Source organism: Indicator indicator, chromosome 11 (genome assembly GCF_027791375.1).
Source record: "Indicator indicator isolate 239-I01 chromosome 11, UM_Iind_1.1, whole genome shotgun sequence".
Lineage (NCBI taxonomy): Eukaryota > Metazoa > Chordata > Aves > Piciformes > Indicatoridae > Indicator > Indicator indicator.
The window spans coordinates 8,226,684-8,252,778 of NC_072020.1; the positions used below are offsets into that span (position 1 = coordinate 8,226,684).

At 37.6% G+C, this 26,095-nt stretch overlaps 1 protein-coding gene across 6 annotated transcripts in view; it reads left to right on the plus strand.

The window, feature by feature from the left end:
- The window catches only part of CNOT10 (CCR4-NOT transcription complex subunit 10), a 32,425-nt gene that overhangs the window by 4,052 nt on the left and 2,278 nt on the right, over positions 1–26,095 (plus strand). Inside the window, exons 3-18 of one of the 6 annotated variants that reach the window (XM_054384696.1) lie at positions 2,238–2,399; positions 2,912–3,062; positions 3,992–4,137; positions 5,033–5,119; positions 5,338–5,421; positions 6,358–6,475; positions 7,802–7,951; positions 9,077–9,279; positions 12,683–12,804; positions 13,373–13,549; positions 15,930–16,010; positions 20,520–20,633; positions 22,710–22,840; positions 23,575–23,610; positions 23,716–23,843; positions 25,111–25,186. In XM_054384696.1, coding sequence (XP_054240671.1) covers positions 2,238–2,399; positions 2,912–3,062; positions 3,992–4,137; positions 5,033–5,119; positions 5,338–5,421; positions 6,358–6,475; positions 7,802–7,951; positions 9,077–9,279; positions 12,683–12,804; positions 13,373–13,549; positions 15,930–16,010; positions 20,520–20,633; positions 22,710–22,840; positions 23,575–23,610; positions 23,716–23,843; positions 25,111–25,186 — 1,966 coding nt within the window. The remainder of the gene's footprint in view (positions 1–2,237; positions 2,400–2,911; positions 3,063–3,991; positions 4,138–5,032; positions 5,120–5,337; positions 5,422–6,357; positions 6,476–7,801; positions 7,952–9,076; positions 9,280–12,682; positions 12,805–13,372; positions 13,550–15,929; positions 16,011–20,519; positions 20,634–22,709; positions 22,841–23,574; positions 23,611–23,715; positions 23,844–25,110; positions 25,187–26,095) is intronic. The other 5 variants (XM_054384691.1, XM_054384692.1, XM_054384693.1 and 2 more) reach the window with 5 other exon arrangements.

Here is a 26,095-nt window from a genome sequence, read left to right on the forward strand (position 1 = left end):
TACCAGGTAACTGTACATGGATGCTTGTAATTATTTTTCCTCTTTCCGTAGCATACTTGCAAATATATTAATGAGGTCTTGTACAAAAGTAGCTTTAGTTGTGTTATAGCACATGCTTTTTTTGTCTGCTATGGTGTGAGAAGACTGAAAAGGATACTCAAATGTAGTGTGCAAGAGTGCTTACACTCTCAAAACTTAGTAGCCTTCCTAGCTGTATAATGTTTTAATTAGATGAAGCAGGCTGCTCTTCTATATCAGCATTGGAAATGCATGATGTCTCTGAAGAAATGATTGCTTCAAAATAAAAATGTTGTGTTAAAGGATGCAAAGGAACCACGTGTTTAAAAAACAGCAACCAAACAGACTTTTATTTCAGCATCTTGCTGTATTCGTTCACAAACAGCATTGTATACTGTTCTGTCACTTTACATTAAACCATATTCTTCAACACATAACACCTGCAGGCAATATTTACTACCTGGTTTCATTTATTGTAGCGTGTGTGTGTGTTAAAAATCAGGTACTTGCAGTTTCCTTCTTTCTTTGTATTGTCTCTCAGTTTACCTTGGTGTAGCAAGTGACAGTAAGCATAACTGCTTTTCCTTTCCATTGTTGCATCTCTGTCTCCACAATGCCTTACATAATTTAGTTTTAGATGTGTCGGATAGATGAAGGGAAGAATTTATATACTGTGTTTGGAGATTCCTCTGTGTATGTTTCACTCATTACTTGTGTTTTATCTAGAATGTTGTTACACAAAGTGCATATATTTGGTCTTAATACAGCTAGTGCTGTTCACTGATGTTCTGAGTGCTTTGTAGATCAATTACTGTTTTGCAGTAACTTGCTCATTGGCATTTGATTATGAGAATTGAAGGCACATGAAAGGGTTGTCTGTTTTCCACCTTGCCCACAGATCAACATCCAGATCAATAGTTTTGATGTGATGATGATTTCATCTTTAGTTTCTGTAACTGCTTGAAGGGTTCTTCAGGTACATAAACAACAAGCGGAAAAACCAGGAAAATATTATCCCACTGCTAAACAGGAGAGGTGAATTAGTCACCAACAACACTGAAAAGGTAGAGATTTTCAACACTTTCTTCACTAGATCTTTACCAGCACTGCTGGGCCCCAGGCTTTAGGAGCAAAAATCCAGGTTAAGACAAAACCAGATCCACCATCAGTGATGGAAGAGTTTGTGTGCAAAGTGTTGGAGAAGCTTGACCCCTATTAATAGATGGCCCCATAGGTTATTAATCTGAGGGAGTTAGGAGAGCTGGCTGATCTTGTTGCAAGGCCACTCTTGGTAGTCTTTGAGAAGTTGTGGAGATTGAGAGACATCTCAGAAGATGGCATAGAAGAAGGTTAATGTCACTCCCATATACAAGAAGGGTTTACTCTTATATAGGAATTGAACAGTGGGGAGTGAAGGATCATTTAGGATTAACCTAGCTGAAGGAATCTGGAGTCCTCTTTCATTCCTTGATGCCACTAAATTCCTCCTGCACAAGCACAGGAAAGACTAAAACGTAAAGCAGAAAGAGGTGAGCCATTCTGAAGTCCCTGCCTGTTTCTGATGTCAAACAAAGGGATTTCTTGATTAAATCCCACCTCAAAAGAGCATCGTTCTTGTGTCCTAGTTTCTTTCAAAGGATGCCTAGGTGATTGAATACTTCATTCAACAGATAAAACTTGTAAAAACATTATTTACGTATGTACTGGGAAGGTAACACTCTTTTTCTAACCTGTCTTAAGCTGACTTCTGCAGACTAGATTGTAACTGATGCTTTCCTCAGGTGAAATGAAGAATGAGCATAAAATAATGGGCTGGGACTTACATAAGCTACTGCAGCCAGTCAGTGTACATGTGATGGGGAAAGATTATGAAAACTGAGGAAATAAAGAATCTTGAAACTCAAGTAATATGATGAAGAGAAATCAGAGTAACACTTTTGGAAACATCTGTTTATAATAGACTCTTCTATTTGACCTTCCTCTATGCATTTCATTTTGAAGTTTGGATATGACCTCAACTTTTAGGCTTCTCATACATATTATTCTGCATAAATAATTAAGCATGTGTATAGACCTATGGTTCAGTTCTCTTACTGTAGATTAAGGAAACACTAGTTTGCTTTCTAAAGTTGCAGAGGATAATTTCATAAAACTTAGTAGCCTGCTATTTTAAACTTTGTATCTTATAATGCATGTTTCTGATTCTATGCTATTTCCAGGCTGGAAACTATGATACTTGTTTACAGCACCTAAATGCCCTGCAAGACATAAACAAAGATGACTACAAAATAACTTTGAATACTGCTGTTGCAGAATTCTGTAAAAGTAACCAGACCACAACAGACAATTTGAGACAAACACTTAACCAGCTGAAGAACCAGGTAATCCAAACCTATTGACATGGTACTTAATGTTGAGTGCTATTAATGGTGATATTCATCCAGTGAAATAAGAATAAAACTTCAGTGCCTTGATTCTTAGGAAAGAATAAGAAAGCAGCATTCATTGCTTTTTAATTGAGTCTTATTTAATCATTTGGGCACTGCTTTTATAGTTACGGGTTTAGTTATTGTTGAAATTGATTTGAAGCTGAAACATTTCAGATTTTATAACCATAAGAAGACCTGCTATGTTCTTTCAGTACAACATTCCTTAACCTGAAGTAGCTTGTGGAATAATAAAAATGTGAAAATGTCACTTTACTTCTCAATTGATGGCTTCCTATTTCATTGTAAGTAGTTTGCTGGATTTATGTGGAACAATAAAGTTTCTTACCTTAACTTTTATTGATCTGTCTCTTTTTGTGTGTGTTAATGTTTGACAATAAATCATATGTTTAGAAAGTTTAATGCAATGAGTGTGGGTTTTGTGAGTTTTCTTTTTCTTTTTCCAGGTTCACTCTGTTGTTGAAGAAATGGATGGTTTAGATGATGTTGAAAACAGTATGCTGTACTACAATCAAGCTGTTATTTTGTATCACCTGCGTCAATATACTGAAGCTATATCAGTTGGAGAGAAGCTGTACCAGTTTATAGAGCCTTTTGGTACGTAGACAAAGGCTATTCAGTCTGTCTCCCTATCAGACAAGTGATTTGCCATTTGCCTCATATGGGTCTAAAAAAAAAGGTGGGCTTCATGAAGAATGCATTTTAATTTTATCAAGGACAACGATTGCATGTGGGGGGAAGGTACTTCAGAGGCATTCAGCACAGAAGTATACAGAAGTCGAAATGGATTTTTGATAAAAGGTATTTTTCTAAGTAATATGTACAAATTAATTAAATTATTTAAAATCTAGTATTTTGAGTCATCATACAACTTTGTGGGTGGGTGTTTCTCAGGGCACACACATTTTTAAATACCTGTGTCAAGTCGTGCATAGTTGCAAGTGTTTGTATGTGAAGATAGTCTCTAGCTTTTATGAGCTGTGGAACCCTGTGTGGTGGAATTTCCATATATTTAGAAATGACAAGGCTGAAGGATGTATGTGTGTTGGCTTCAATAAATTAAGTAAACACTACTGTGTTTCTCTTTCAATTCCTCCCAGTTTTCAGTATGCCTGTCTGGGATTTACTCTGTGAAGTGCCAAGCAGAGATGTGTTTGTATGGAATCCTTTCAAGTTCTGTGGGATTCTATGTATGCCTATGTCTCCGTCTGTCTATTTAAATGCTGGATCTTTGGTGCTGATCTGCTTAGACCAGTTCTCAAAATCTGTCAACATGAAATACGTGTTAAGCTGTCTTTAATCTGTGCTTTTATGCTGATGCTGTTTGAATGAATTACCTTTCTTTTTCAGTGTAGATGTCTGCTGGGGTTTTTTTGGTTTGTTTTTTTTTTTTAAATATAAAAGGTGGCTTTTTCTCATAATGTCACATGGATGCACTTTGTAGTTAATGTTTTTTTTCTTTAGTCATGTTTGGAAAGCTTGGTATTACAGATGTAAAATCATTTTTACTTGTTTGCTTTATACAGAAGAGAAATTTGCCCAGGCTGTGTGCTTCTTGCTTGTAGACTTATACCTGCTAACTTACCAAGCTGAGAAAGCCTTGCATCTACTTGCTGTTCTGGAAAAAATGATTTCACAGGGCAACAATAACAGCAAGAATGGAAAAAATGAGGTAATCTTAAAATCATACGAATGCCACTAAATCTTTACCAGCAGTATTCTTTAAGTCAATCCAAAATTTTAAAATACTTTTGAGTTATAAAACTGCTAGATCACCTGTAACTTCAGACATCAGTTTGTTTTAGTAACTGAGTTAGTTGTATACAGCAGTTGTTTATTCCCTCTCTTCCAAGTTTTTCTCTTAATTCCAGGGATCTAAGAAGTGTTTCTTAAGTCAGGGACTTAGAATGGAATGACAGTTGTCTTCAGGATCAGATATACTTAGTTTTCCTTGTTTGTGTTGGATTATGACCATATGAGTCTAAGTTTTAAGGGCAAGTCAGCATCAGAGAGGAATAGCAATTGTGTAACTTAGCATGGAAAATCAAGCATCTTTTTTTACATACTATCTGAAAGTATGAGGTGTACTTTCAAATGAAATCTTTTGTATGTGTCTTTTCGAAAAATCAATAGAATGAGTAGTGGCTTGGAAGTGCAAAGAGGACTCTTCAGGCTTTTCCTGTTGATGGAATGTCACACTTAAGATAAAACATTTTATCTTTAAGTATATAGTAATGCTACTGAAGAAAATATTAAAGAGAGAATCTAGAATGTACCTATCATCCTCCTGGGTAAGAGAATTCTTAAAATACCTCAACTGCAGAGCAACATAGCATAACACTAATGTTAATATAGAATTCTGCTTTTCATGGGCTGGTGTGGTTTATGGATTTTGATTGTTAAGCTCAAGTTACAGTATTTGGTGGGATGTGTATTTTTTTTTTACTCTTAAATATTTTTCTTCTTCATGTGACATTGGTAAAAATAGCTTATGAAAGAATTTGTAAACTGAATTTAAAAGGTGACTAATAGTAATATTTCCTTTTTTTTTGTTGTTTGACATGCAGTCAGGTGGTAATACAAATAAAGATTCCTCAAATCAAAAAGCTGAAAGTGGAGCTTTAATAGAAGTCGCTAAATCTAAGATACATCAGGTAAGTGTCTGCATATTACTTGTACAGATATTAGTTCAAGTTTCTCCTAAAATAGTGTCATCTGCTTCAACTCTAGTTCAGCATGCATTGTGATATTGTCTCTCCTTGAATTTTCTGTTGTAAAATGAAAGAATGAATTTATCCAACTCTTTCTTTTTGTAAGATCCACGTACTAGTTCGTGAGGTTTTATTTAACAAATTAAATCTTTTTTTTACAGTATAAGGTCAGAGCCTATATACAGATGAAGTCACTAAAAGCGTGCAAGAGGGAGATCAAGTCTGTTATGAATACAGCTGGGAATGTAAGTATTCTTAAGGTTTTTCTAATCTAGATATATTCTCTATCTTAAAACTGAATTTGCTAACTTTCCTTACAAAGAAAGGTCTTACTGAAGATGGATGTCTGAAGTAATGTTTATGTAGTCAGCCAAGTTTGTAATCTCTTTCCTGTAAGTGTAGTTAATGAAGAATTTTCTTACTTGTGCTGTTTTCCATTGCTGAGAAAATGCACTTTATTGTTTATTGCCAAAATAAATGTGTGACACTATACAATAAAGAGACTTGCTTTATAAGTTGAGCAGCACGAAATGAGTTTTAGTTTACTAGAAATGTTACAGGTATTACAAACCTCTCATATCATTGGTTATTTAAAGCAGTTCATAGAAGATTAATTCTGTGATACTGTACAGATACACAATTTTCTGGGTGTTGGGGTTTTTTTTGTTTCTTTGTTTTTCTTTTCTTTGAAATTTTGGAGGCTTACCTCTTGCTACAAAGCACTTTTTTTTTATATAGAAGTTCTAAACTCAGAACTGCATTCACCAACCGAGATAATTCTATACTAACTGAGGAGCAGGGAATGGGAGGAGAGCACTTCCCTTTTGTTGCTAATCTCAGCAGCTGGCAGTCTGACAGAGGTTTCTATTGGCAGACCAGGAAGAGCATGGCCCAGGAGGAGATTGTTGAAATCCGCAGGTTGCAGAAAGATCCTCTTAAAAAAAGAGATCCTCTGTGCTTAGCCATTGCCATGACAGAGTTCTGTAGAGTAATGCTGGGTTTTAAAGCAGTAACAAAGAGTATGCATGGTTTGATAATTCAGAGGAGGTGCTACTTCTTGTGAGTATTAGGATCTAAGCCTTTTTTAAATGGCAGCAGAAGCAAGGTGTTTGTGGAGTAATTTAACACTAGCAGTAGAAATAATAATAATAGATAATTGACTATTGTTTTCTCCTTCACAGTCAGCTCCTTCACTCTTTCTTAAGAGCAATTTTGAATATTTGAGGGGCAATTACCGTAAAGCTGTCAAACTTTTAAACAGTGCAAACATTGCCGAACATCCAGGCTTCATGAAAACAGGTAAAATAGAAAAGCTCCATGGTTAATTAGTCAGGTTAATTTATTAATGGTCTGTTTCTTGTCTTTATTTTTAGGGTGTTGTGGTTTTGGTTTTTTTCTTCTTTTTTTTAATCAGTGGTAACCCTGTAAAGTGTCAGTAACCAGCAGATAAGTTGAAAGTTTAATTTTCAGTCCTTTATTATTTAGAAGAAACGTTGTAGAGTGTTACCTGAACATGATATATTTAGGAAGGAGAGTGCATTTGCTGCTGGTTAGGTTGACATATTTGCTCATTTTATAAAACTTCAGGCATGTAATATCATTGGTGATCTTGAGGAAGGCTTTGCACAGGCCCTTCATATCTCATGTGGCTATTCACAATAGTAGCCAAAACTTAACCTATTAAATAACGATGAAGCTAGTTCTGTGGAAAACTCTTTTCTTAAGTAGCAGTAATTTGCTTTATTTTCAGTTCATTTTTGTTTAAATAGTGCTAAAATCTCTCTAGCAGAGTATTGTTAATTGGGCATTAATCTCTATATTAATGCAGAGTCTAAGGGATGTCAAGTATTAAAAAATAATGTATATTTTGTCTATAATTGTTAACTCAGAACTTTTGAGAATATTAAAATCATATTAAAAAAAAAAAAAGTCTACAAGAAAGCTGGAGAGGGACTGTTTACAAAAGCCTGTAGTGATAGGATAAGGGGCAGTGGTTTCAAACTAGAGAAGAGCAAATTAGATTGGATGTTAGGAACGCTTTACCATGAAGGTAGTGGAACACTGGAACAGGTTGCCCAGGGAGGTAGTTGAGGCACCATCCCTGGAGATACTCAAGGTGAGGCTCAACAAGGCTCTGGTCAACCTGATCTAGTTGAAGATTCCCCTGCTTACTGCAGAGGAGGCTGGACTAGATGACCTTTGGAGGTCCCTTCTAACCCAAACCATTCTGTGATTTGACAATTTGCCTTTTACAAGAGCTATCTGTTAGAAAATTTGAAGTGAACGCATGCTGAGTTCTAAGAAAATCTCTAGGCGAACTGACTTCAGTTTGCAGTCTGTCAAATTGACTTTATACCTGTCTCTCCTAGAACATAGTGCACAAAATCGAAATCTGTAGCTGCTTTTATGTAGGTAATTTCAGGTCAACTGTCTGAGACACCAAGAACAGTATGCAGCAATGTAGGTTATTAAAATGTGAGACAAGGATGTAACATGCATAATCCATGAACCATCGTGTTAAATAGACTACCATAATAAACTAACCCATAGGAAGGTGGTGGGAGCATTTTTTGAGCTCAGTGCAATTTGTGAGCTTACAACAATGGTCTTTTGCTGTTCTCTCAGGTGAATGCTTACGGTGTATGTTCTGGAACAATCTTGGCTGCATTCACTTCGCAATGGGAAAGCACAATTTAGGAATATTTTACTTTAAAAAAGCCTTGCAAGAAAATGATAATGCATGTGCACAGCTAGGAACGGGCAGTTCAGATCCAGGTAAGACTTTTTAAGTGAGGAAAATAGATAGTGGGAGAGAGGTAGGTAAATTGAGAAAATAAGAGGGCAGAAGCTTTCAATAGTTACCAGCAAAATTCCTGTTTCATCTCTTTGCAGATGGCAGGATAAGGAGGGTGAGAATTCTCATTCTAACTTGATTTCAGAGTGTAGTTGCTCTCACCAGAAATAGGTGATAATTTTTTTGCTGTTTTCTTTCACATGCCATGGAACTGGGGCAATTACTTAATTCTCCTTTGTAATCTTTGACCATCACTCAGGGAGGTATTACAAAATAGTTTCTGTAACCTATTGGGCATCATTGAAGGTGTTATTTATAGTCTGCAGACAGTAGGTAGAACCATCAGGACTCAAAGTATATGGGGAGGGAGAATTGAGTTTGGGGGGCTTTTTTATTACTTGGAAGGTACAGAAGATATGGAGTAATTGGTATTTGGAAATGGTGTATTTCTCAGACTTACTGAACGATTCCCAGACTTGTGTGAGACACGTTCATTTATTGTTTAGTTTTTTGGTTAGCTTTATCCATCTACTTTTGCTGTAAGTATACAAAAGAGAAGAAACTAAACATTATTATAACATTTTCTTGCTGTGATTAATAATGCTTAAAGTTTTTTTTTTCTCTTCCAAATGAATGTTTTAATGATAAAGTGGTTTGTTTTTTTTTTTTTTTTTAAATCTAGTTGTTATCACACTTCTCTTTCCCCTGTTCTTCCCTGACCCTGTGCTTAAGTACATGCTTAGGTGCCAGTGTGAAGATACAAAAGTGTTTCACACTTACAAATTGATTTCCTTCTGGAATTTGAGAGCAACAGAGATGTGTATTCTCACAAATCTAAGATTCAGTATTATTATGGAATGTTTAGCTTGAGTGACAGGAAACATGAGTGGTTAGCATTTACAATTAGCAAATTAATTTTATTCTTAATAAAGAATATCAGCTTTGATGTGAAAGGAATTTATTTACAGACAGTTAGTGACTTTCTGTGATGAATGGGGTTTTTGGTAGTTTTGGGGTATTTTCCATGTCTTCTGTCCTCTTCCTAAAGTTATGTTTTCTGCTCTTCTGAGCTGTATATCCAATATGGTATTAATCCTTTTCTACAGGAAAAAAATTTTCAGGGAGACCCATGTGTACACTACTGACTAACAAACGGTATGAGCTGCTGTACAATTGTGGAATTCAGCTCTTGCATATTGGGAGGCCCTTAGCTGCCTTTGAATGCTTGATTGAGGCAGTCCAGGTTTATCACTCAAACCCTCGTCTTTGGCTGAGAATAGCAGAATGTTGCATTGCTGCCAATAAAGGGGTAAGTAGATTTGAAAATTCTTTATTTTGGTTGTAGTTATGAACTACATGTGATCACAGAAAGGAGGAAATAATACCATGAGTTGAACTATGCACTTTAAAGGTTTAATGTTGCAACACCTCTAGACGAATTATTTTTGTGTATATGTGTGTTTTGTGTCTTTAAAGTGCAACAGATGGAGGAAAACTGTCACAGAAACAAATGCCTTGAGACCCAGTGTTTAACTGACTTTTCTAAGACTGTCCAAAAGATTGGCATGGGGTGGGTGAAACAAAAGCTCCTAAATGGGTTTTACAACTGCTTTTCAGTTACAAGCTAAAGTTACAAGTTTTTTTCTGGAGAGACTTGTTAAGCCTGATTTTGGTTTTGGCAATTTACCATCACACTGCTTTGGCCTTCCGGCTCATTTTGTGAGTCCTGAATGGGTTTGAAGCACATCAGATTTCTCCAAGCCATCTGATGGTTTACCTTATTACTTTGTCTTGAAATAATTTTCGAAAGAATAATAAAGATACTACTTGGAAATAAATTTACATTGCTCTCTGATGAGGCATCACTTTATAGCAGGAAGTAATATGTTCTTTCTGTAGTCAATGCTTTCTACTTAAAATGCAGATACTAACATGAGCAGTTTGACTTACTACTTGTTTCATGATACCTCAAGCTTTCCATGCTCATTTAACATGGTTACAAAACCTTGGGGCTATGTACTGTTATATATACTAAAACCTATGCATAATAATGTATGGTATATTTATTTAAAAGAAACAACAATAACAAAACAACAACCCCACAAGTAATTCTGTCTTTATTTGTGAATGGAAGAATAAAACTTGCTCAAGATCTTTTCTCTGTAGTACATTCTGTGCTTGCAAGGGTTTCTGCTCCTGAATTACAGAAATAACAAGGTGAAATTGGCATCAGTGACAAACTTTTTTTGTGGCTGCTCATGGAAGTTTGATACTCACTTTAAGACTTGATGCACAGAAACAACTTTGATAACTTCTGTTTGCTGATATTTTGATTCTTTTTTTAAATTTTGACTGAAGTATCTTGGGTTTTTATATTTAGACTCGGGATTGCATGACTGCTTCTGAAATTATGAGGTTCTAGCTTAAATTTTAGCTGGAGTAGTAGTAGAAAACATACATCTACTCAGCAGAGATCCTTTGTCTCTACTTTAAGGCTAGATACTGCTGTGTTAAAGGTATGACTGGAAGTATGTTGCTATTGTTTTAGCAGACAGTAAGGTTAGAGATTTTTATATTTTAATTAATATGATTACTGAATGAGACTGGTGAATAATGTTTAAAAACAAAATACAGCACCATGTCCTAGAACTTTATTGGACTCTTTTAGAGGGCTACTGAAAGTACTTGGTTAAAGAGAAGCTTCCTGCCTGGGATGTTCCTAATGAATTAGTTAGTTTTCTTGATGTACAAGTAATGTAAACTCCGTAAACTACTTCTTTTTTTTTTTTTTTTTTATTCTGGTTATTATAAATCCACTATCAAGATTCATATATGGCTTCATTTTATAGGGCTAAAGTGCATGAAGAGCACAAGTGTATGAAAAGCACATCAAGATGTGCTTTTTATTTCCATTGAAACCTTTGTGTGTGATCTTTTTTTCTGTTCATTCCCCCAAAATTCATCTAAAGTTTCATTATTTCTTCACTCAGTTGCTACTACAGGTTGAGAAAGGCAAGACTATAGTGTGGCTAGCCTAAAAGTGGTGTAGGCTGAGGAATCAGGCATCAGCCTTCATGATGCCATGATCTCAGTCTTTGGGGAACCAAATCTCTTAACTGCTGAGACTTCAGTCCTCTGCTGGCAAATTTGTAGAACCTTGCTGACAGTAGACATAGTGCACGTCCTCTTGGGTATGTTAGTTTCAACCTGTTGATCCACATCTGTTTAGGGTAAGCTGTATGCTGACAGGATTGTACCTTCTTAGAAGAGAAAACCACCAAAATATTAAGAGATGCTATACTTGATTCCCTGTTTAACTGCAGTTCACCTTTTGGGTATGTGGGCAGGATGATGTACTCTATAATTATAATTTCCCCAGTGTGCCCATTTCACTTGGTGCATGGGATGTGTGGTGTTAATCAAACAAATGGCTATATTCGCTCCTTTCGGCTCCTGAATTTTCCCTTCCCAGTTTGAGCAGCCTCTGTGCCTTTCTACTGCACACTACCTGTATCTTTCCTACATACAAAATTCATAAGTTTTCCCTTGGAATTTTTGATGGTACTCATTAGTTTGGAGTCTCCATTTCAGAGAATTTAAGATAGATATTCCCAGCTTTATAGATGAGGTTTGCTTATATCACCATTTCGCAAGCATGTCATTGACATTTCAAGAGTTGCACTGATTTTGATTGTGAGTGTGCCAGTTGTTGTCAGATCTGAGTTTTATAAAGCACAGCCAGCACAGGAAGAACGGCTTTTTTCATGCTCGTTTTGCAGTTTTTACACCTGAATCAGCCAAAGCTGATGATCAACTAATTTAGTATTTTAGTTTATGAAATACAGATGGAAGATGTTTCCCTTTCTGCAGTTTTTTTCTGAAAGATGTGCTTCATATCCAGACTCATTGTATGTATATTTGTTGTTTGGTTGGGGTTTGTTTTGGTTTTGTTTTAATTCAGCAGTAAATGCCATTATAATGTCAATGGTCTTCACAATAGGTTCTGATAATTTTTCTGAAAAGCTACAGCTATTTAAAAGAGGGGAAGTGTTTTGCTTAAAACCATGATTCTTTATCAACTAACTTCACTTACCAAGAAGGTTAAGATAGCTCATGGCAAAACACACCAACAAACCCCAGTAAATAGGGTGTGGAGATAGTTCTTGGGATTGACAGTTGGGGTGCTTTAAGTTTGTTTGACCTCCAGAATGTCTGCATGCTCAAAAATCTGTTAATTTAATGAAGCTCTGTGTATGTTGTGGTTCAGCTTCATACTCCCCATGGAACAGCTGCAGAGCAGCTTTTTCAGTGAGTGTTTTGAATGCTGTGTGAGCAGGGAGAGAAGATGGCAAGCATTACAGTGACAATTCAGAATATTATTTGGCTGATCATTTGTTTTCTTTTTAGATTTCCTGGCAGTTCTTTTAATACGATTTGGTTCATTGTTCTTTTGCTTTCAAAACAGAGGAAAAACTAGGTCAGTAGGCTATCAGACAAGCTGTCAGAACTAATCTGTGATTGCACTGTGCACAGTAAAATCCCTCTGTAACACAAAGACAATAGAAGGTGCCTTATCCTTCATGGTACTTAAGATTTAAAACTGTACCCATATAAAGTAGTAATTCTCATATTTTAGCAGAGTTTAAGGTCTTACAGCTTTCACTTACTTTGCCATAATATTTTAATCTTTTTTTCCCGTTGTTCCCTTTTAGACATCAGAACAAGAGACTAAAGGTCTTCCCAGCAAAAAGGGAATTGTGCAATCTATAGTAGGACAAGGCTACCACCGTAAGATAGTCCTAGCGTCCCAGTCAATACAGAATGTTGTTTATAAGTAAGTATGTTTTCCATAGGCTCTTCATTTTATCATAGCTTTAAGGGTATGTATCTGTTTATCAGGAGTTTCTACAACTGCAATGGAATAATGAAATGACTCATTTGGTGAAGAGAGAGGCATGAGGAGTGTTAGTGTAATTTGGATGCCTTCACTGTGATGGCCAGCAGAGGGCTTAACTGTGTGTTCATGTAACTAAGGCCACTGAAGCTTAAAATGGATTTCTCTAAAATTTGTATTTCTAAATCTGTCCTCACTTAAGAAATTACTTATTTTCAGTAGTCCACTTTAGAAAGCTGCAGGAAGAATCTAGTTGCTCTGTCAAACTTCAGGAAGTCAATTTAAGCAAAACAAGATAGATTCTTGCAATTTTGGACTGTATTTGGGCATCGTGATGTACTTTCATATATAAAATAAGGAAGATACAGAAGTCTTCATAAACTAAATGTGGTTTGTTTAAAATATTTAATTTCTTTAGGATAAAGTTTTCTATGGATTCAGATCTTTCTGGAGCTCCTTTAACTTAGTAACATTGCTACTCACTTGCTAACTTCTGTGTCTCTTTAAGTGATGGACAGTCCTCAGCAATACCTGTAGCCAGTATGGAATTTGCAGCAATTTGTCTAAGAAATGCCTTGCTTCTACTGCCAGAGGATCAGCAGGAGCCAAAGCAAGAAAATGGATCTAAAACTAGTAATCAGCTGGGGGGAAATACAGAAAACAGTGAAAGCAATGAAGCATGCAGGTAATGAGAAATGCACGCAAACCTTTCTTTTTGTCCAAAGTAAGTCTGGGCTGACAGTCTTGTTTGGTTTGGCTGGCAGAGAAAAGAATGTATGTGTAAATTCCCTTAGCAATGTTGAGATATTAAGGAAACCGGTTAGCTGCTCATTGTTTTAATTCCTGGTGTGATAAGAATAAATATTGAGTTGGTTCCTACCATTCCTAACAATTTCAATAAATTAGACAGTGAACTTCTGTTGTTTTTTTTCACTGGCCATCTTATTTTCTGTGCTGCAAATGTGTTTTCCCACACCCTCCTGCAGTGCATGTTGGTATTTCTCTAATTGTAAGTGAAGTTTCATATGTTACATTCATTCTGTCCGTGTGTGCACGTGTGCTTGATTCAATATATAAATGCTTAATATCTCAGTAGTAAACATTTCCCCATGGTCAGATTGGACAGTCATCTGCCCTAGCATGCTTTGTTGTGTTTAGTTTAGACTAGAAATGGAAAGCTAGATTTAGAAGTATGAAAGCAGCATTGAGCTATGGCTTAATAAATTTGCATTTTACAAAAATATTTTTTAAAAAAATATCTTCTTTTTTTTTCTTCCTTAAAGCAGCAGAAAAAGTAACTTGTAGACAAGGCACGTCAAATGTTTTAACTTTGTGTGTTGAGCCTGATGTGCTCTGAACTTCCTTGTGAAGAGTACCTTTATTAGCCATAGCTTGCACTTTCATTAATGACCATTTTGAGAAGGGAAGAAGTGGGTATGCTGGAACTTGAACTGCTTAGAGTAGTGACAAAACACAATATCTTTGTCAGAGCCAAGTACAGAATAATTTTAAGAAGATCCATTTGCCAGAGGTTCATTTGTTTACTGTATGCTGGGTTGCATAGGCACAAGGCCCATCCCTATATATACTGAGGTTGCCTGGGGATAGATAAGGGCTGGGAGTCAGTGGCTGCTACTGCTACAACAAGGTTTTAAAGCTTTTCTCTCACCTGTTTTCCCAGTGACAATCTTTACACTCAAGTGACCAAATGATTTGTGAAAGTTGGGGGTGAGAGGTCTGTAGGTTTTTAGGTTTTTTTCTTAGTGAGTTTGGAGTTTGTGAATTAACTTTCTCTGGCAAGCTGTATGCAGCCCATTGCGATGAAGCTTCTTTGCTTTAAATGAGACTTCAGTTTTAAGCTTATGGGGCCCACTAAGGGGGAGTGATGAAAACAAAATGGATGCCCTTACTCAGACAAGACCTTTTTTTTTGTTTGTTTGTTTTTTGGAGGTGGTGTGATGTGTTTGGCTTGGTAGGATTGAGGAAAGGAAAACATTGCCTGTATGGGAAGATCCTTTACTATCTTCCGTCAAAACCAGATGTTGCTTCAGCTTTAAAAAAAAGAAGAAAAAGAGACTCCCTCATATCTCCCACTGGTTGTTGCCAACTTCAAAATATCCAGCAACAAAGAAGGCTGTTCTTGAATTTGTGTGTCACATTCTGAAAGATTCTCTAAGGATTTGTTCCTTCTGACAAGGAACCCTCTGTGAGAGAACAGTAAAACATAAGACATTTGAAGAAAATCACTCTAATTGAACAGGATAGTTTTGAAGCAAATCCCACTAATTGAGCAGGCTGACTCTGAGGCAGATTCTTCTCTTACAAGAAAACAGTGAATACTTTCAGTGGTTGAGGGTTGGGGGTTTTTTAATCTAATTTTTGGCAAAGGCATGAAGTACACACACTACAACAGTGAGTACAGATTTCCATGGTCTGTTGCTCTCTGTTTCGAAGGTCTCTTAGAGTTATCTTACCTGTTTATAGTAAAGAGGTATGAAACAACATCAGTGAAGAAGTTTGTTAGGGGGACAAACTCAGTTGTTTCCCTGCCCCAAAAATGCCAACCTTCAAGTTCTTAAAAGTGGAATGTTTTAAAAATTCTTTTTAAAAATATTTTGAAATAACAAAAATGAAGGCATCCAGAAGTCTGAAGAAAACTGTAGTACTTTGTAGATTATCTTTCTAGAATATTGATGTATTTAGTTTTTAAGATGTCTAGGGAGGGAACTGGTTTACTGCTTTTCTTACAGGCTAAAAGAAGAGAGGCCACAAATGCAATGAGTTATGTTTAAATTTATTTTCTTATACCAAACTTCAAAAGTAGCTTGAGGCTGTGGAGAATGGTATGGATCGTTTGGTCTGTCAGTCAAATCTTTTCCATCAAATGTCCCTCTCTTCCTTCTCAAATGAAAGTTAGGAGGCATTTGCCTCAGTTTTTGTAGAGCTTCATTTCCCTGTCTTTTAGGCTACAGAATTCTTCCTCTCCTTTTACATGGAGTGAGTGAATAGCAATGCTTATTACACTGAGATCTACTCCTGTAATTAATACACTGTTTTCTTTCTAGCAGTAAAAGTCATGACGGGGATAAATTCATTGCAGCTCCACCTTCTTCGCCTTTGAAGAAACAGGAATTAGAAAATTTGAGGTAAGTAAATATTGTAAAATAGTCATCACTAAATGACTGTGCTGTGATTCTGGAGTCGTTGCTAAACTTTGTTTAGGCACTTGCAACAGTGAACTGTAATTGTTAATCTAAGGATTCCTTTTTTCAAGTACATGTGCTTTCTGTGTTCTGGACTTTGAGTTCAAACAAATAGAAACCATTCAGAATTTCAATTTAGAAGTAGAACAGTCTGTCTGATTCCCCTCTCACAGGTTTGACCCTGCAAAAGAATCAAGTCCTAAAAACAAAAAAGCCAAAAACCTGGCAATGGTTGTGATTGGTGGAAGGAATGGAGATTACTGTATGGTACCTTTTTCCTTTAAGGTCTTGATAAGGCTAGTTAGGAATTCAGCCCCACATTGGGGCTCAGCTTGTTGGGTGGGAAAAAAAAAAGTGCTAAAAGCAACTATGCTGCTTTCAAATGAGAGCTCAGCAAGAGTAAATCCATAGTTTACCTGAAACAGAAAAATTGTCTTCGTCCAGGCATTTGAGTTGCTCAACGTGGAAGAATGTAGGTAAAATCTGACTAGATTTTTTGTGTGTGTGTGTTCTCAGTCTGAGTGCTCTCCAATCACAGTAACTCTCATGTGTCTAAAGAAGCATCATGTTAACTGGAACCTCTTCAATCTCTCTTACTGTAGAGCTTGTACCTGTTTTAAAACAGATTTCTTTTTTGGAGTTTCCATCATGAACAAAGCATACAGTAATTTCTCACTTTAAACTCTTAGGGAAAAACGTTCTGTTCCAGCCTAATTCCATGTACTCTGTTTTTTTTTTTTTTTTTTTAATGATTAACCTTTACTTTGCTCCACTATGTGTAGCAAATCTAGCTGTATTAGTTTAAAAGCAATTCAGCAGGAATCTCTCTAAGGAGACATTACTGAGACCCTGATTATTTATTCTGAAGTGATACAGGAGTATGCTACTCAGAACTGGATTAATGCTACTCAGTGCTGGATTAAAAACAGTGATGTGGGTTGGTAGTGGATTGGGGGTTTCCCTCCTGATTGCTGAAAATGTGGTTGCCACATGTCAAAATTACATAGGGTCACATTGTGGCTTGTGTGTTCTAATACCTGTTATCTAGTGATGAAACCCAACAACATGTCAGGGAAAACAACGTTTTAGCAAGAATTACACTGCTGCTGGGAAAGAACATCCTATTGGGATTTTTTTTTTTTGCAATACTTGTTAAATCCAGAGGACTAGACATCCCTAGAGAGTGATTCTGCTAAAACTTAAGTTTCTGCAGAGAGCTGTGAAAAGCAAAATACATTACAGTCAAACATTAGTATCTTCCTGTGGTCTGCTGAGTAAGGACTTAAGTAAGAAAATTAAAATTTTTGTCTAGTCAGGGAAAATTAAGAAATAAAAATGTTGAATATTGGCAAGGATTACTCTGAGGGATAGGTGTCTGTTCAATTCAGTTTTTCCCTGTTAAGTCACTGAATTGAGAAACCTCTTGAAACCTCTCTATATTGGACTCCCCCCAAAAAAACCCAAACAAACCCACCAAAAAAACCCAAACCATTGCTTCTAGAACTGAAATGGGCAACATAAATGCCTTTTTTGTAATTTTGTACAGTTGCACATCCTAATAAGAGCAAAAAATGAGTGACTGACTGTGCTTCTAAATAACTATTAAAACGGCTCTAGAAGAGGCTTTTGTTTGGTGTTGTGCACAAATTAGTTGAACAGTTTATTCTTGTAATAAGCAGTAATTAAATTTCACAGTTTTGAGGGCAACAAGCAGAAGTCTGAGGACCTGAGACATTGCTAAGAATTTATACAGAGGAAGTAGAAACTCCAGATTTTTCTTCCGAGTTTCTTCTAAACAATTCTACTCCTTATCCTCCAGGAAGCCAATTCCCCTGCTCTGCTCTCAGACTGTGGTGTGTTTCAGCACACCAGAACAACCTAACACTACTGGATTCATCATCAGAAATGGAATTCTGGCAAACCATAGTGCTGTATTCGAAGACTTTTGTGGATTTTGTTGTAAAGTTGAGGTGGATAGAGAGAGAGACCTTGTTATAGCCTTTTTCTTCCTAGACCAAACAACTTTGTGTGAGAATGTTAATTTTCCCTTTTAAAAGAGGTAGATGTAAAAGAACAGTTTGATCACCTGCTTTGTCCTGAATAGATTTGAAACTTAAGCTTTTCCTCTAAGCTTACAATGATTATCACCCACAGCTGTTTCACTCCTTCCTCTTAACCACTGTGTAGTTCTCTGCCATCTCCCCTTTGCTGGTGCTGAGTTTCCCATTGAGTAAGCACCATCTGCATTCTGTATTTCTTTGTATTTGGGATTGTTTTATCTGTGTTGAAACATTAAACATAGTTTATATCGACTGTTGTGCTTAGTTAGCTATTTGAAATTATTTCAGGTTAGTGATGTTCTCTTAATGGTTTAGAAGTGCCATTTTTGATTGCTTCATAGTGAGCTTTGAAGAACTGAATTTGCTCTGACTCGTGCTTTGCCTGAGAAATAAGCAAAGTCAGATGTGCAGTTTGGGTTCTGTAAACTTGCAGTCAGTGTGGGCTGACAAATCTTGTTGCCTACACCTACACAAGAGGCTGTTTGACATAATCTGGCAGTTTAAAAAAACATTCTTCTTTGTCCTAGTGCAAAGGCAGTTTTATTTAGGGCATGCGGAGGCTCAGTGATGCTGGAAGTCTGCCGTGCTCAAAGGCAACCTGTGGAGTTTTGTCAGAATCCTGACTGGGGTGAAAAACTAGTTTGTCTTTTCCCTTGTGGTGCAATTCTTCTGCTCTGGTTAGCTGTCAGGTCTCCTGAGCATTTGGTTTAGCCAGCTCAACAATGGATCCAAGTGCACAAGTGCTACTGCAGGGAAGAAAACTTGAATATTTTTCTCCTCTTTACATGTTGCTAAAAAAATCTTGCCAGCTCTTACATGGCTTAAACATTGAGGAGTCCTTAGAGCAGAAGAGTGGGTTTCAGTTTTGCTGTACTTACCTGTTGTGTGATTGGAATGTGTTATTGTGTTTGAATTTGCTCTTTCAGAAATAGAAATAGGCTTAAAAAAATGGTGGGAAATAAAAGGCACATGTTGATGTAAAGGGCAGTAGCAGGTGCTCTGGAGGCCTGGACTTAGGTCTAAGGGTATTTATCTGGTGTTGCTTAGCATCTGCTGATTTAAAAGTTGTGCTTCCTTGAAGCAGAGATGAAATGAGGCTAGTCAGAAGCAGGCTGTTATTACAGAGATTTTTTTATTTTTTTCCTCCCCCTCTTCAGCCACAACCCTTCAGAAATATTTGGGACTTGAGTTGGGGAAGCTTTCCTCTCTCAAGCTTTTGTATGTGTTCAGATTTGATGTGACATCTGGGCACAGTGGAGAGGAAGTGGGGGGTAGGGAGAAACACTGGAGAAGTTTCTTATCCTGCTTGTGCATAATTAAGGAGCATGCCTCCTGGGAAAGGGGAATAAAGGCACCCCAGGTCCTGCCATGAATTACATGACTTACTGCTGGACTGAAAGTGGGCTTGACAGTTGCCAGAAGGTTGAGGCGGTAATAGCCCACCTACCAGCGGGAGAGTCGAGGGTTCTCTTCCCCTTGCTCCCAACGTGAGACCTTGCTGAGAGGATCTCTTCTTCCTCCCTGCAGAATGGCTGAGTCTGTGCTCCCAGCAAGGTATTGCTGGCAGAGGCTTATGCTCGTTGGACAAGGCAGCAGAATGGGGTCTCACAAGGTGGAAAATACTCCCGAGTGCTGTGTCTAGGGAGGTGGGAGGGTGAGTTATTATAAAGTGTTAAGCTTGGCCTAATGATGGGGTTCTTGTTTGGAGATGGAAAAGACAAATAATACAGATTTCACTACAGGAACTGTCAGGGATTTTGTCATTTTGGAAAGATAAGAAAGTCTGTGACAGCAACAAAATGCCACAGATCAGAGTCTTAGCAGTGGGTTACAACTGTCAGTTCAACATGAAACACAGAATTCTCCAGTATTTGTCTCCCTGTGGGCAAACATTGTACATACAAGAATGAAATATGTTGCAACTTAATTGGTTGCTGCTATGTGACCTTACAGAAATCTACAGTTCTACTGTCCTTTGCTGCAGCAGAAGGGGAGGGCAGGGAAATACAAGTGCGAGTTCATTCAAGACAAAACAAATTAAAAGGGTGAGAAAGGGAAGTGAACCATGAGAAAAATGACATGTGGCGAAGTCCATCTTTATATTTGTCTACTATTTATGATCAAAATTGCAAGAGCTTACTGAGCAGACTGTGGTGGTCCTTGGTTTATACTGGTAGAACACAACGTATATAGCTCCTAATTCAGAGAACGTGATTGAGGCCATAGATAAAGAAACACTACGTCCTTTACTTCATTATTGAAAGTATTATTTATTTCCTTAGCACTTAACCAACAAGAAATTGAACAGCTGCATTTAGAATTGCATAATTCTCCATTTAACATCTCCCCCTGTCTTTTTTTCTTCTTTTTTTTTTTTTCTTTTTCCCTCCAGGTGCTCAATACTTGCATGTAGTGCTTACGTGGCTCTGGCTTTGGGTGATAACCTTATGGCATTGAATCACGCAGATAAACTTCTTCAGCAACCAAAGCTGTCAGGGTCTCTTAAGTAAGTCTGATGTCGTTTTTTCTTTCTCAGCCCTGCTTTTAGATGGAGTTATGAGCTTGAAGCTTCCAGTGTCTGTAGCTGTTTGCCGATTCTGTATTTGATGCGAAAAATTGCTTGGCTCACTCCTGTTCTTGTTGAAGCCCTGACTAATTGTTCGTTGACATGCAGGAACATGAGTCCCCTGCTTTGTGTGTGAATCACATGTGATTCAGGGTTTTCTTGCTGCTTTACTTGCTGTCTGTTAATCTCCAGCCATGGGCTCCCAATCAGTGGCAGGACCCTCAGGTCTCCGGCCTGATTCACTGTAGGGCTGCACGTGCTCATGTTGGCACAGTAGAAGGGGCAGGAATGAGGAGCTGAGGTTAGACAGCATGCTATGAGAAGTTTGCTTATGAGACTACAGCCTCAGAGGGGATAGTTTGCTGGGCCAGTAGGGCAGTAGATCTTCAGTCTGCAAGACTGTCACTTCAGTTGCTACTGTTACTTATATAGAATCATAGAATCATAGAATTAAGAAGGCTGGAAGAGAACTCAAAGATCGAGTCCAACCTGTCACCCTAAACCTCATGACTATCTAAACCATGGCACCAAGTGCCACGTCCAATCCCCTCTTGAACACCTCCAGGGATGGTGACTCCACCACCTCCCTGGGCAGCACATTCCAACCACTCTCTCTGTGAAGAACTTTCTCCTCACCTCCAGCCTAAACCTCCCCTGGCGCAGCTTGAGACTGTGTCCTCTTGTTCTGGAGGTTCCATTCTTCAGTTTCTCTTTTTCAGTTCTCATTCGGCACTGCAATTTTTGGAAGGATATTGAAAGCTCATTCTGTTTCTACCCACCAGTTCCTGTATATCTCCACAAATTCAAAAAAGGCAGCTTTAGCCCCATCCTTCTGATCTTATTTGTGCATTTAATTCCTGTGTCATACACAGGATAAAATACAGCAGAGGTTTTATGGTAGTAGTATTTTTCAGAACTGGTAATGTACTTGTGGAAAGCAAACTAACTTGTGGCTATTTTTATATGCTGGCAGTGTGCTCTCAAACAGTCCACGCCAGTTGAATTCTTTGGTTCCCATGCTTGAGACTACTGCAGAAGCTTGTCTTTCTGCACACTCATTGCATAAGCAATATTTCAGAGCAGTTTGCAAGAGAACAGAATTTTGTGAAGGCAGCGTTACCGTGAGACACGAGATGACAGGTGTTTGTTTGCAAAGACAGTGCCCTATAGGTTGCTCCCAAGAAACCAGGCTTTTGTGCAGATTGGGACTATTGAACTGTTCCTGTTTTCTTAAGTGAAATAAGAATTCTGTAGAGAAAATTGTTTGCTTTGCTGTATGAGATCTAAATTGCAGAAGTTATCAGATGATTAACTGATATTTTGCCTGTTTTGTAATTCATTACAACCAACCATAGTCAGTTAAATGTGTACAGCTGCACAGGACAACCATGACTTTTTTGCTCTACTATTGTTTCAGAGTAAATATTTGCAAACTATGCTCTTAATTGACAGGTTTCTCTCTGTACCAAAATTGAAAAGGAAAGGTGCTGATTAGCTGAGCTGAGCTACAGGTGTCAAGCATCAGACTTGCTTAATTACTTTGCAAAGCCTGCAGCTGGAAAGGTGTTTTTGCCCCATGGACAGGCCTACATACTGCCTGTCCTTAGAAATGCAGCTGTCTTGTTTTGGGTTGGTTTGTTTTTTTTGTTTGTTTTTGGTTTTTTTTGTGGTTTTTTTTTTTTTTTTTTTTAGTTAATTGAATGTGAAGTCACATAACATCTCAAAATGTAAATGTATCAATATCCTAAGGTGGTTTTGTAAGGATACCTTTTTAAATCCTCTGAGATTGAATGAATTGTCACTACTCAGATGCAAACTTCTTCACAACATTAGTGCCTACAAGCAATAAATGGCAGAACTGGGAACTATGACAATACTTCATAAGCAAGCTAACTACTAAGCTACTAAGTAGTAGTTTTCATGTACTTGTGTTAAAAATTGCATTCAGCTTGTCTTGCATAACAAATCGTAGATGTTGTTATGCTGACATTTGTACCTAACCTTTTGTTGTTGTAGGTTTCTTGGCCATTTGTATGCAGCAGAAGCTCTCATCTCTCTAGACAGAATATCTGATGCCATCACTCACTTAAACCCTGAGAACGTTACTGATGTTTCCCTTGGGATCTCTTCAAATGAGCAGGATCAAGGTTAATGAATCCACACTTGACTAGAAACTGTTATGCTTTCAGCTGCCTTCCTGCTCTAAGTTTGAATATCCAAATATCATGATGATTAAGACATCTTGGTTGTTTAGGAGTTTGGTTTTGTTTTTGTGGTGTGGTGGTGATGTGCTTTTTGTTTTCCAGGCTTTAGTTCCTCCTTTGTTTTGTCTTTTCCATCTCTGTCATTCCTTTGCAGTGGCTAATTGTGTAACATAAATAGAACTATATATTGTAAAATTCTGGCTTGTTTGAAGGTAACTTTTGAAAGCTGCTTTTGTTAGTTGTGCAACTCTGGTTAAGTTTTGGCTTCATACCTTCTCATCCAGGTTTTTAGTCTCTAAACCAGGCATTGGAGTACCAGTGAAGTCCACTTACTGCATTTAGTGAGATACAGGAGTGGAAACAACTTAGTTAATCTGTATTTCAATTTCCTTGTAGTGCTTATAGTTGGGAGTGTGTATTCTGTAAATTAAATGTACCTCAGTGCCTATCTGTATAGTTAAGTCTACAGTAGCTCTGATTTCAGTCATGTGTATGCAGTTTAAACCCCACTGTAGTCATCTGCAAATCTAAAAGCAAAGCATAAAAGATAGGCAAACTGATGTTTTCCCTCTTTCATGTGAAGAAAGAATCAAATGTGTATCTTTGTCTTAACTTTTGTAATAAGTTTTTAAAAAGCTCACTGAATGTGATGATTTTTGTTGGGGTTTTCTTTGCAGGGTCTGACAAAGGAGAGAATGAAGCAATGGAATCTTGTAAGTACCAGGCACTGTATTCAGCAGAGTACAGGAACACAGCCAGTTTGGAATAAAAGTGTAAGAAAAGAAAAAAAAAATTACTAGTTTATTTTTTAATTGCAGCTGGCAAGCAGACTCCACAGTGTTACCCCAGTTCAGTCACATCAGCACGAACAATGATGTTGTTTAACCTTGGAAGTGCTTACTGTTTGAGGAGTGAATATGACAAAGCTCGGAAGTGTCTTCACCAGGTATGAAAAACAAATCTTAAGACAGCTTGCAGCACAAGGGTACTCCCTTCAAAATGCTGTTTAGATCACTGCAAGCCCTGGGGATTTCATAGCCCAGGTTTATTTGTAGACTTCTTCTGAGATGGATGCTCTCTTCTGTCTTTATGAATCAGTCTCTGTTAGTAATATAAAATAAAGGATTCCAATTTTATTTCTTATAGTTCAGTATCACTAGGGGATGGTTTGGGGGTACTTTGTTTGGTTGTTTTGGTTTTTGGATGATCATATCAGACCAGTGGAATAAAACTAGGAAGCCTTTTCATTTATTTCTAAGTTTGGGTTTATTTTGGGCTGATTTTTTTTTTTTTTCTTTTAATGATCCAATAGTAATTGTATTTTAGAGGAGAAGGTTCCTGAGGGCACTGAGTTTTTCTTTCTGATCAGTTTATAAGTCACTATCTGGGCTATTAACTTCACGGCTGTGAGAACAAAAAACAAATTGCTTCAGCAGGTCTGCTGAAGTTCCTTGCCTGCCACATGTCCCAAGAATTCTCAAGTACTGCTTTTGAAATGCCATCTTCTCTTTGTGTCATTTAATCTTTTTAATGGCTGGGACCATTCCAGTCTGTGTGGAAGACTACTTAAATGCATTGTTGGAACTGCACTGAAACAGCAGTCTTCCAAATGACATTGTAGTAGTTGTGTGGGTAAACAGGTTCAAAGTCTGTGAGGATCTCAACCCCTTAAGGCAGTTACCTTGCTCATTTTCCTCCCCAGGCATCTTAGGATTGGGCTCTGTAGTACATGTGTAATGCCGAAAGGAAGTGTAAGGCCATCTGTGGATCTAATGTATAGTAGGTGTCTGTGTCTACAAGAAATTAATTGACTTTGTAGCTGAAAAACACTTGTTATAAGGAAAGCTAATGAATAATCCTTGTTAACTTTGTATTCTGAACTTTTTGAGAGCAGTGATGCTACCTTCTTTTCCTGTCATGTCACCAGGAAACCACAGTAAATTTGCCCAAGAATTACAGATTCATGCTAACATAAGTATACAGTGGATGGTGCTGCTAATGAGTGTGAAAAAAATCTTTCAATGCAGATAATTTTTTAGTCTCTCCTTGGAGAGTACCAGTGTAAAAAAAAAAAAAAAATCCTGCCTTTGTTTATAAATTGTTACTTGTTTTTGTTGGGTAAGATGGTGGCAACAATCCTGCCAAGAGGCGCTTTCTTTGAGCTAGATGTCTCTTCAGCAAGTTTTCTCCCTACCCTCTTCTTTTTCAATAAGGCTGCTTCACTCATCCACCCCAAAGAGATCCCTCCAGAGGCTATCCTGCTGGCTGTATATCTTGAATTACAGAATGGTAAGTTTTGAAATGTTCTGTTCACCTAGATTTGGGACACAAGGGGAGGAGGGTGGTAATCATCATTCTCAGTCCTTATAGGCCCTTTAGGCCCTGTCTCCGTTTTACACCATTGTAGACCTATGTATTTGCACCTCCATTTCCTTAGTTTATTGCCTTCTGTTCTTACACACCCCAGACTTCCTAAATGTTCATCCTCTGAGATGAAATCGTCTATATTTGTGCAGCAATCAGCAATCTTGGATAGGGTCTGTAAAACCCTTGTTGAGGCTTATATTACAAAGAGGGTTGGAAAGGCTTTTCATCAAAAGACAACTACGCTCCAAGGCCTATGTACAAAGTCCTGCAAGAAAGCAGGCTTGCACTATTGATAACTCTCTCATCCAAAATCCTTCACTTTGAAGGTTCATTGTATTTGCATGGGAAAAAAATCTCTACATCATTGGAAACAAGGAGGATTGCATTTGAATTCTGCAGTGGGAGCAGACTGGTGCAGCCATACCACTGAACCTGTTACACTTGGAGACCTGGTGCTGTGAAATGGTTGCTGTGCTGCTTCTCCCTTTTGGCTGGCCTGCATTGCAGGCAGGACTTGAGCATTTGTATTCAGAACTGAGACTTCTCCAAAGCTTGTCTTATTAAGATGGTTTTTTTGAAGTAGGAATTTTTTGAAACCTTTCTTTGTTCAATGAAGCACAGCACTGAAGAGGGTAGAAAGTGGAATTTACATCTCTCACTCCCTTCTAAGTATATGACCAAAAGATGCCAAAAATACTTTTTGTTCTATAAATGGCAACAGAATAGTGCATTTCTTCTAAAACTAAAACGTTAGTGAAAGAAGACTGCTTGAATCAGAGGGAGAAATGTTCTCTTCAGAACTTGTGCATTTGCTTCTACAATGTTACAGGT